Source organism: Cebidichthys violaceus, unplaced genomic scaffold (genome assembly GCF_023349555.1).
Source record: "Cebidichthys violaceus isolate CVI_PGR_0920_01 unplaced genomic scaffold, fCebVio1.0.p SCAF_3, whole genome shotgun sequence".
NCBI lineage: Eukaryota > Metazoa > Chordata > Actinopteri > Perciformes > Stichaeidae > Cebidichthys > Cebidichthys violaceus.
Window position 1 is genome coordinate 15,025,936 of NW_027176483.1, and position 10,987 is coordinate 15,036,922.

The following is a 10,987-nucleotide window of genomic DNA, read 5'->3' on the forward strand; positions in this document are numbered from 1 at the left end:
ACATTGTAGTTAACAATCAATGGTGATAAGTAACTATCACTCAAATATTGTAGCTTACTTAAACATAATTCTGAGGTACTTGTACTTTATTGGAGCATTTCATTATTACGATACTTTGGCTGTATTCCATTTAAGTGGGACATAATTTATTTACTTTTATTCCACTTAATATATAGACAGGTTTAAGTACAGTGTGTAAAATATGATACAATATTTATACCCAACAGGACATAAATAATTTAAAATTAGTATGGACCAGCTTCAATGCTCTATTGCGTGGGAGCTATGATTATGATGTCTAATCTGACCCATTAACAATTTGATATAGCTATAACAGCTTGCGTTGTGTTGACTTGATGAAGAATATCCACAATGGTAGCGACATCATGTGGTCTACAATTGTAAATTATTTTAGGACGGACATTGCGTAAAGAAACCATAGAGCCGTCACATAAAACTTGGAATACTTTTCTTTCCGTAGCTGATCAAAGTGGAACTACCGTGAAATTTACATTTACATGTGATTTGTTAAATATAAGCTAAATATAAGCCTACCCAGTTGTGAACTGGAATGACTATAACTCGATGTTGGTGTTCTAGTGTTGTGTGTATTTACTGTTTTTTATTTGATATAGACTCATTAAATAAGTGGAATTTTAAATTCTAAATTGATATTTCTTCAGTGCTCTTTTTGTTTGTTTGTCATGTGTCAAATACACCGTAAACATGTCAATGCAAATGCAAATAGGGAGACACATTAGACCATCCTCATCTCGCCGTGGCTAAGTGGAGAGCAGGGCCGCCTTTCAATCAGAGGGTCATGTCAATGTGTCCTTGAGCGAGACACTTAACCCCAAAATTGCTCCCGTAGCTGCGTCTACGGTAGATAGATACTGAATTGTAAGTCGCTTTGGATAAAAGCGTCTGCTAAATGACCGTAATGTAATGTAATGTAATTATGTAAAATGTAATTATTAAAACTCCACTGAAGCCAGTTAATTTACACAGTATTATCGTTAATGCCAAAATCCTCGTTTCGACACTATAGAATCAACAACCCGTCACTTATCAAACATGAAACGAGTAAGCTATACTTGTTAAACAAAATGTGTTTTTCTAATAGCATTGTGTATTAAACGGTACGCTGTTTGTATGGTTCTGCTTGGCGATATATTATCGATCCAAGACGGAAAACTATGATTATATACCGACTCTTTGTAATCTCGCGAAGACGGATACGCGCACAAGTGAGTCATCTCACTTCCTTAAAGTACTCTTTGGACTCTTGAATTCGTCTGTCTCTCTCGCTATAGTCTCTACCAACAGTTTTAGTCGTCTTCTCTCAGTAGACTTTAATCGTATGGGTATGTTGATGGACCTGGCCTTACTTTGGTGTGGGACATCAGTACAAAAGTTCGTCTTTCGGGCTTCTTGGTTGGCTAACGTCAGTAAACGTAAGGTTAGCTTATGCTAACTTCGCTAGCATGTGCTAACGTAAGCCGGTGAAGTAAAGTAGCGTTAACTGTCTGATACACCGATTTTCCTCCTATGTACTGTTTTTGATTAAGTGTTTTCCTTATAGCCATCTGAGGGCCGCTTGGTTACGCTAAATCCCGTGTCAATTTCCCTGGTTTGTAAGCTAAACGCTAACGATAGCATTGGCACCCCCTGGTTGAGTCTGCCCTGATTTATTTCAAACAGCAGCAGTATCACCTGCTGTCAAAATGATGGACTTTGATAACATATTGGACATCGCCTCGCAAAATCCGAGCACCAGCAATGTACAGGTAAGTCAAAAATAATGTCACTTGTACTCAAGTTACTCCGGCTAAAATGGGGCTTTGTGGCCAATCTTGTGAGCACACAAGTGCCAGCTCATCTGTCAGGGGATCTGATAAAGTAGCTAGCTGCTAACTTTCACCCTCGTGTCCCAGCATGCATGCGAGGCATTTACAAAAACCCGTGTGCTTGTCACGTTTTTATATTTCCAATCTGTAGTGATCTTTAGGCCCACATATCTGATGAATAACTAAGACGTTTGAAGAGACCGTGCTCCACGTTCCCTATGCTGTAAATGTTCACGTATTATGTGTCTCTCTGAGCAGAAGAGATACAGTTTACAAGCTGCACCACCCAAAAAGTACCCGAGGTCCAAAGGTGTAAATCCTTCAGCTGTGCAGGCGCTTCTGAAGAAACAAACCTGTGAGAGCAAAAAGAAAGGTAAAGTTAAGATGGATAGCAGGGATTTCAGAGCCTTACACATATGGTGCAGCGTGCATTCTTCATTGATTGTTTTATGTATCTTTTTTCAGAAGTCCAAATGAAGAAAAAGAAGGAGGAACTACTAGCAAAGAGGGTTGAGCTGAAGTCGGACCGTAAAGCACGAGCCATGGCTTCCAGGACTAAGGACAATTTCCGAGGCTACAACGGCATCCCGGTGGTAGAGCTTCCTAAGAAGAGAAGATCAAAGCTAGAGATGCAGCAAGAGAGGTCGATGAATGAGGAGAGCTTTAGGAATAACTCGATTGACCCAGACGATGAGGATAATTATGAGTATGAACAGACGGATTCAGAATCGGAGCCGGAGCCAGAACTGCGGAGACCTGGGAAAACCACAGGTTTCAGTGGAAATAGCGGTAGTAGCAGCAGCAAGCCCTCCTCTAAAAAATCCAGTGGGCCACCCAAGCCCGCTCCACCTCCCATGAACTTTGCAGATTTACTCAAATTGGCAGAGAAGAAGCAGTTTGAGCCGGTTGAGGTTAAAGCCAAGGCTGCAAAAAATGAAGACCGGCTCCGGACAGCTGATGAGATAAGGGAACTGGAGCTGGAGCGCAGGGCTAAGAGACCGAACAAAGACTCGAAGGCAGACGGAGACAGAGACGGCAAATCTCAGTCCAGCTCTAGTTCAGTGAGAAAAAACACTTTCGAGAAGGAGCAGAAGAGCTGCAAACCACAAAAGGCCTCCCTAGAAAAGCAGCGTCTTCCCAGTGGGTCAGGAAAGAAGTTGACGACACTGACGAGCGATAAAGGCCAGACTTCTTCCAAGCCCTCTGTTGGTGACAGAGAAAGAGAGAGACCCAAGACGTCCCACAGCGATCGAGACAGATCGAAGACAAACTTTTCTGGTTCGTCTGGTGCCGTGAACGGTAAAGGTTCTTCAAAAGCCACATCTTCTCAGGTTTCAGCCAAACAAGGGGGGCTCAGGCCCTCATCTAGCCACAAATCCAGCACCTCAAGTGACCTTATCCTCAAAAAAGAAAGCTCCTCAAGAGCCTTAGGTATTCCTGGGACCAGGGCTCCTGGTTCAGCTGTAATGGGTCAAAGATTTCAACATGGGAGCTCCCAACAGACCAGGCCCAGTCAGGGTGGCTCATCGAAGCAGGGACCTGTAGTCGGGGGCCACAAGTCTGGAAAGGGAGAACCACTAAGGCCTGGAGTTTACTCTGCTGTCAAATCAAGCGGTAATTCGGCGATGAGGCCTTCATCGGGCGGCCCTCCTAAGGCAGGGAGCCAACCTCAGTCGAGGCCTGAAGGCACACTCCAGGCAAGAGCTGGCGGTGTCCCACAGGCGAGGCCTGGTGGGAGTGGCCTACAGGGTCACCCTCGAGGTGGTGGATCCCGACCTCCGGGGATGGGACCTGGTCGGCCTGGAAGTGGAGGACCACTACCTGGGCGACCGGCTGGCAGCATCGGATCAGGACCTGGAAGACCCAAGTGCACCGTGGTGTCTGAGACCATTTCATCCAAGAATTTTGGTGGACCCAGACCGGGAATCCCTCCTCGGCCCGGGATGCCACAGAGGCCCGGGATGCCACAGAGACCCGGGATGCCACAGAGACCCGGGATGCCACCCAGACCAGGAATGCCACCCAGACCAGGAATGCCACAGAGACCTATGATGAACAGACCACCAGGTTAGAATCGGAGAGTCGATAACGAGATACTACTAACCAACTGGACTTGTTAATTGGTAACTTGGTAACGCACTGATATACACTGTGTGTTATAGTGATTACAGAAAAGTATAAAACAGACATTAACGCCCATATTGCTGAGACTAAAATAACATTAAGCTTAGTGAATCAATGCAAGTAAAATAGAGACAAAAAATGACTTCAGCACATGTGCTTTTACCAAATGGGTTAAAGTCACAGCAGTGCAGTAGATGGTGTAAAAACTGTCGGCCACAGCTTGGGAAGAGGCCCTCTGATCACAGTAAGCCCTTCTCTGCTTGCCTGTTGGCTCCATGCTCTAATAGAGAAAGCCTTAAAGTTTAGTGTCCTGCTCGAGCATGTTGTTAGGCACAGCAAAACAAAGAGTTCTGAAAGTTAGCTGTGCTTTATGTGAAATTAAATAAGGTATGAAAGATGTATACATTTTCAGTAATGAAGTATTCCCATAGGTATTCCCAGCTCCTACACAGTGCACAAAACCAATTTCGTAGTATATGAAATACACAATAAAGCAATACACTTTATACACAATGCCCCATTAGCGACGCACTACAATGAACGTCAGTGCATGTTTTGATATGATATAGTATAACAGAGAGCCTTTGACATGTTGCAAATGGCCTGAAACAACACAATCGGTGTTACGGGCCAAAGGGTTTGTTTGCTGAACTGAATGAAGTGTGTCAGCAGCCTTTGTCGCTCCTGCTGGGTCAGAGAGCGCCCATCGTTCCAACACAAACACAATTCCAATGTCATTTACCTTTTACCATGAAATTTACTTTTATAAACTCAATAATTCTCAAATCACCCGCTTGCAAGTTTACACATTCCGTACCTCCACGAGCAAGACCAAATGTCTGCGTCATACAGTATGTTTAGAAACAAAAAAATCAAAGTGTTGTAAATGGCCAAAAGCCAAAAGCCAATACCCAAATTTAAATTTTTTTATTTTTTTTTTAATCCAGGTCCAATGTTGCCACCTATCACCTCTGCATACAAGAGGAAATACGAGGAAGAGGAAGATGAGTGTGACTCAGAAATGGATGATTTTATCGATGATGGAGATGAACCGCAGGATGACATCTCCAGGCACATTAAGGAAATCTTTGGCTACGATAAGAACAAGTAAGTGTTGTCCTCATATGTTCTGGTTACAAGTCATTTTTTACTGTTTTGTTAATTCTATATAAAAAGACTGTATTTGCGTTTAACCTCCTCAGGTACAGGGACGAGAGTGACTATGCACTTAAATTCATGGAGAGCAGCTGGAGAGATATGCAGAAAGAAGAGGCCAGGAGGTGAGACGAAAATAAATCTCACCGTCCTCAATACGTGGACTTTTTGTACAGCGAGCTGTGATATGTACCGCCTTTATTTCATGCTAGCGTTCTGTATCTTTGTGCTTTGCTTCTTCAGCCTGAGAATGGCTGTGCAGGAAGATCAGGAGGAGGAGAAAAGGGATCTAGACGACCTGAACATGCAAAAGGCCAAGAGGAAAAAAAAGAACTGAAGCCCCTTTTTGTCGTTGAGAGGAATACAAAAAAGAAACAATCCTGTGTCTGCTGAAAGGAGGGACGGGCGGTCTGCCATGAAGCTCAGCGACTGTGTCCACCTCACCGTGTCTTTCTCTCTGCTTCTCTCCATATGGTTGGACCAAAACTGAGTGGAGTGGCTCATGGCATCCAGAGGGAAAGAAAACAATGTTAGTCAAAAACAACCTGAAAATGTCAAAGACAAAATATGAACAGATCATTCAGGCATTAGTCTGTGACAAAAAAATGCTCACACTTTCCCTGTTATACTATTTATTTCCCCCACTGTGCAGTGATCTCAATTTCTTAAAAGGACCTGAGAACTATAAATATGGAAGTGTGATTTTCTTTTTCCTTTTTTTTCTTTTTTTTTTAACTAACCATGACATCATACGTTATGATAAAATGCTATTTTTCAGCAGAAATTGTTGCATATTTTTCTAAACAAACTTTGATAAGTCAATTGACTATGCAGAAAACCTAACCACGTATTGTGTTGTGCATTCAAAGGGAGTTGAGATAAATGATTGCTTCAAGGGTTTATTTAATTGTTTAGTTTTTTTCTCAGAGTAATATATACAGAACTTGGTTATATTAACAACTAGTAGAGTACATATTAAATGGTATTATTTTTGGTTAAGACAATGACATATTCTTTAGCAATATATTATGTGGTATATTATTTATAAAATAAGTTTTAACTTTGTTAAATGACTTGACGTTTGTTATAGAATGAAAGCAATGAAACTCTGGGAATAATCTCAGCGTCGGGTCTGCTGAAGGTGTGTGCGTGAGTTTCGTCCCTCTTGGCTTGCCGTACATCACGTACAAAGTGGGCGGAATCCGTCGTTTCGCTTAGCTACTCCTGAAAGTTTGCGGAAGTTTAATTTCTACAGCTAAAGTTGGAAGTCATACGTCAAGAGACCAACATCAGAAAGACGCTTGATTTTGTTGTTGCTGTACTTCAATAGATGGACCTCCGTTCAGAGAAAATACAGCGGATCCTCTCCAAGGTTAGTGACCCACCAACGAGCAGCTCTAAACGGCGTGTTATATTCACACTGTCGACATATCAATGCCGGCGATAGCATAGCAGGCTAGTCCATGGACGCTGCTGTCAGCCTCAGACTGGCTCAACCAGCTCGACTTACTTTACATCACGGGTCTATGACACAATGTGAGACGTAAACAAACTGCTCCTTCGTATTTTCTCAAAACGAACCCAGCGATGTGGCGGCCTAATGAATACAAAACCGCTGCTCTGGGCTGTTTGTCTCCTCAGTGTGTTATAAAGTTATTACAGAAGTAGTAACAGGATAACTTTGCCCATTGACGTTAATTGCCGTTGTCATTCAACCCCTTTGATGACGGCTGTTAAAGTTTCCATAAGCTAATAAGTCTGATGAGAGTACCGGGCAGCTCATTTGAATGTGTGATGGGAAGCAGCATAAACACACAATACCATGATCCACTGAAGCCCTCAGGAGTGTGGTCGTTGATTAAGTGATGGATCTTAATTTTTACTTTGAAGTGAAATAAAAGCTGAACAGCAAAAAAAAAAAGAATAATCAATCAAAGAGGTTATAACATTAATTGGTAATGGGTGAGCTGAATCTGAAAGGTAAATAAAAGTTAGTTGTGCATATACACGCGTATACAAACATTCATATAGTATATTTCTTTTTACTCCTTGATATTAGTACAAATTCCATGATGTTGCGATTGAGGAGCTGCAGAAGATCCATCGTATCTACCCTGGGATGGTACCGTCCACAGGCACATACAGTGAGTTTTAATTGGGGGGGAAAAACCTTTTGTAAACCTCTACATACATCACATATGTTTCTCGCTGAAAACTGATTGTTCCATATCGTCCTTTTCAGCATTTAGTGACGGCACCCAAAAAGATCTCGTGAGAGTAGTTGGTAACATCCCGGTCCAGTATGGAGGTAAGTCTGACCTCTGACACTGGGATGGTCCACTACTCTGTTTGGGAGAAAGGGACTATCATGTCGATGTGAAGTCGTTATCATGCACTGACGCCAGCGTCTCTTATCTTAAGGTCAATCCTACAACTTCCCCGTTCAGCTGTGGTTGATGGACTCGTTCCCCTTCACTCCTCCCATATGCCTCCTGAGACCGACCCCTAACATGGTCATCAGAGAGGGCAAACATGTTGACGGAGGAGGACGGATTCACCTGCCGGGTCTGCACAACTGGGATTATGTAAGAGCGTACACTTTATGGGTGAAATATAAAATTGTACGAAAGAGGTTCTGAGATGTCCTCATCTTGTCTCGCTCTGTAACAGCCCAAGTCATCCGTGGTGGGTCTTCTGGTTGAGATGACTGCCAAGTTTGAGGAGCACCCTCCACTGTCCTCGAAGTCCACCGTGGACAACAAAGACCCCCACGAGCTCCTGGCTTTTGTTTCTAATATACAGATCAACGACGGTGATTCATCTGATATGCAGCTTGGCTTTTGATGATCAAAAATCTGATAATTGTGTGCCATTGTTGAGCTTAACTCATGTCTGTTTCAGGTGGAAGCCGACGTCTTGATCAGCCGAATAACAAAGTCTCAGTTATCGGGGGAGGAGATTTAGGAATGGCATCGGTGATGAGCATTTTATCAAAGGTATGCGTCAGAGATTCTACTTCACATTTCATCTTTTTACAGTCTTGGATTAGCATGTCAAATTCTATTTGTTGACAGCGGAATTTTTTTTCTTCTCGTGTTCATCCAGTGTAAAGTGGACCAACTTGTTTTTATCGACGTCACTGAAAGTTCGACAAAGGGCGGCAGCACCGATCTAGAGATTTTCCGTCTGCCCCAGGTCGAGGTTTCCAGAGGTACGTCACACAGTAAAGGCAGACGAGCCTCTTGGCTGAGTCATCACTGATGAAAGCAGGTAGCAGACTGGCGTTGTGCTGAGGGAGACTGTCCTCGATGACACCAAGCAGTGAATCCCAACCAGCTGCTGCTCTGTAGCTGACCCTGAACTTTGCAGGAGGATAAACAGAAAACAATGTCTCCATTGGGAATTCATCAACAATGCTTTCTAAGCTTCGCCTATTTCTCTACAAGGCATGCTGTCAGACGGGTCTTAATTAATGATAATTATCCTTTGTTAGATCTGTCGGCCTCTGCGGGCTCCCGGGTTGTCATCGTGACCGCAAATTCATGGAGCAGCGAGCAGTCGTATGCGAGCGTGGTCCAGACTAACGTGGACCTGTACAGAGGAATCATCCCAAATCTTGCACGTTTCAGCCCCAACACAGTCATGCTCATCGCCTCACAACCAGGTTGGTGTCGAGACAAACGAGACACACGCCCTCTGAGGAATGGACCTCGTTGCTCCTGAACCTTTTTTTTTGTATCGTCAACTCTGTTGTCTTTCCTGTCACATTCCAGTGGACATCATGACCCACGTCGCCTGGAGGCAGAGTGGCCTGCCCCCGACACGGGTGATCGGAGCAGGGTGTAACCTGGACTCGGAGCGACTCAGTCACATCCTGGATATAAACCTGAACACTCACAGACCGGCCTGGGTCATCGGAGAGCTTTCAGACAACAAAGGTGAGCCAGAAAAGATCAATGCAATAGTTCCACGAAGGCCTTGTGTTGCATTAAATGTCATTACATGAATCCTCTTCATTCCCCTCCCACTTCCTCTTTTAATTCGCGGCCATTGTTTGGATCATCTTCTATTTGTTTTGTTTTGTGTTGGTGTATATAACCACCACTGCTACACTACCTGCTAATCTCGTACCATCTTTCCACTCTTGAGACTTTGTAAAGGCCCGTTAATAAATGACACACAAGATTGAGGTTGTCCGTGTTTTTTGTCTTGCAGTTCCTGTGATGAGTAACACTGGGCTGAGCTCCAGTGTGCAGCCAGAGATCGCAGCAGGATCCAACTCTACCAAACCGTTGTTAGACAGGTACTGGCACGAATTAGTATGACCTCGAGGGAAGGATTTAAAGTGTGCGTTCATTTGAAATTGTGGACACAGGTGCTGTTGAAGAAAGTTTTTTGGGATTAGAAAATGTAGCGATGCAGGTACCTCTCCGTGATCGTGTGTCACAAATGTATTATGTTTTGTTTTTTTTGTATTTAAAGTTGCACATTACTTCCCGGGCTTGTAGAGCGTTTGAGATGATGAAGAATCGTGGACAGCGGTCGTGGTCTGTGGGTCTGTCCATCGCTGACATCACAAACAGTGTCCTGACGGATAAGATGAAGACCCACTCCGTCTCCACCCTGGCTCAGGTATAGAAGCGTCTCGTATCAGAACAAAAGCATCATTCTCTCCGTCGGCCTCACAAAAGTGTTATGTGTTTTACTTCATTCAATACCGATTGAAGTCAGATGCGTCAGTGCTTGACACTGAAGTGAAGTTGTCTCATCCATTAGCAACTTTTTTTATTTTTGTATGTTAAGACAATGTAAAGGAAATGAAAGTTAAGCTTACTGTTGCAACATCGAATGAACTGGTTCCTGCACATTTTGCGTTAATTCAGGTAATTTGACTATAGAAGATGTTACAGGTTCATCTGAGCTCTCCGTTTGCTTTAGGGCTGGGGTGGCATAGGTGCAGAGGTGTTCCTCAGCTTGCCGTGCATCATGGGATCAAACGGTTCCACGCGCTTGGCTGGAGTGTCACTGGGAGGGGAAGAAGACTCCAAACTGAGAGAAAGTGTCACCTCCCTCTCTGACCTCATGAGTCAGCTCAGGATATGAAGGATATGATTGTATTCCCAGTTTTGGTTTAACTTACCAATTTGGAAGATAGCAGCTGCTTGTTGACTGTTCTCCAGTCAAAACACTCTGCAGATGGACTGTGCCTGTGCTGAATTTGCACCAACACTAGAATTTAAGTTATGCATACAATTACTGTCCTAAATACATAATAGTTTAATCATGACTTGTTAGTATATTCTTGTTGGATACTGTGTATAAAATGTGGGTACAGGAAAAGAAAGAAAGAAAAATCTGACATATTGAACAGGTTTCATGAATGCACTGTTATATTCTTGGAAAGCCATGAAACTTTATGCAAAAGCATCTAAAGAATACCGATGCTTGTAGTTTTTAAATATATTTTTGTCAGCAAGTTGAATTTGGCCTGAACTACATTTACCAAAGATGACGTAATCATCCTTACTTTTGTACTGATCCATTCCTTACATAATTCCGTTGGAGAACAATCAGGGTGCGAGGCATGTATATTATATTCAGGTGCTGGGGTTGACTCATTGATGAATTACAGCCCGTATATTTTAATGGCCTTATTTGATGTCTTAGCGCTGTTTACATATTTGAAGCAATCAACATTTCAAATGCATTCATATTTGAATGGCCGTTGCTCTTTTTTGCCTACTTTGTGTAAAATACTTCACTCTGCTAGAACCTATATGTACAGTAAGACTATATGATTTTGTGGGTGTGCAATAAATATCTGAAACCAGATGTGGATCGTCTCTGTGGGAAAGAGAAGA

The 10,987-nt window shown here is 43.1% G+C and overlaps 2 protein-coding genes across 3 annotated transcripts; both read left to right on the top strand.

Moving 5' to 3' along the window:
* The first annotated feature begins 1,266 nt into the window (after positions 1-1,266).
* Positions 1,267-6,043, top strand: spty2d1 (SPT2 chromatin protein domain containing 1). The gene is made up of 7 exons (XM_068722494.1): positions 1,267-1,454; positions 1,583-1,787; positions 2,106-2,220; positions 2,313-3,914; positions 4,919-5,078; positions 5,174-5,251; positions 5,370-6,043. The coding sequence occupies exons 2-7, from the start codon at positions 1,725-1,727 to the stop codon at positions 5,461-5,463; spliced, it is 2,112 nt and encodes a 703-aa protein (XP_068578595.1). The 5' UTR covers positions 1,267-1,454; positions 1,583-1,724; the 3' UTR covers positions 5,464-6,043.
* Positions 6,044-6,332: 289 nt separating this feature from the next.
* On the top strand, positions 6,333-10,956 carry uevld (UEV and lactate/malate dehyrogenase domains). 2 transcript variants are annotated; one of them, XM_068722496.1, is made up of 12 exons: positions 6,334-6,498; positions 7,186-7,270; positions 7,369-7,434; positions 7,548-7,711; positions 7,797-7,938; positions 8,028-8,122; positions 8,232-8,337; positions 8,620-8,790; positions 8,900-9,064; positions 9,342-9,429; positions 9,635-9,758; positions 10,065-10,956. In XM_068722496.1, the coding sequence occupies exons 1-12, from the start codon at positions 6,457-6,459 to the stop codon at positions 10,227-10,229; spliced, it is 1,413 nt and encodes a 470-aa protein (XP_068578597.1). In that variant the 5' UTR covers positions 6,334-6,456; the 3' UTR covers positions 10,230-10,956. The 2 variants fall into 2 exon arrangements, with proteins under 2 accessions (XP_068578598.1, XP_068578597.1); XM_068722497.1 differs by lacking the exon at positions 10,065-10,956 and having other exon boundaries at positions 6,333-6,498; positions 9,609-9,736.
* The last annotated feature ends 31 nt before the right edge of the window (positions 10,957-10,987 follow it).

What these genes read in the sequence shown, in the direction of transcription:
- spty2d1 (XM_068722494.1), top strand. Translation starts at nt 1,725, where the DNA reads ATGATGGACTTTGATAACATATTGGACATCGCCTCGCAAAATCCGAGC. An exon ending in CGAGCACCAGCAATGTACAG is followed by an intron (nt 1,788 to 2,105) that starts GTAAGTCAAAAA and finishes CTCTCTGAGCAG; the next exon opens with AAGAGATACAGTTTACAAGC. An exon ending in CTGTGAGAGCAAAAAGAAAG is followed by an intron (nt 2,221 to 2,312) that starts GTAAAGTTAAGA and finishes ATCTTTTTTCAG; the next exon opens with AAGTCCAAATGAAGAAAAAG.
- uevld (XM_068722496.1), top strand. Translation starts at nt 6,457, where the DNA reads ATGGACCTCCGTTCAGAGAAAATACAGCGGATCCTCTCCAAG. An exon ending in ACCGTCCACAGGCACATACA is followed by an intron (nt 7,271 to 7,368) that starts GTGAGTTTTAAT and finishes CGTCCTTTTCAG; the next exon opens with CATTTAGTGACGGCACCCAA. An exon ending in AGAGCTTTCAGACAACAAAG is followed by an intron (nt 9,065 to 9,341) that starts GTGAGCCAGAAA and finishes TTTGTCTTGCAG; the next exon opens with TTCCTGTGATGAGTAACACT.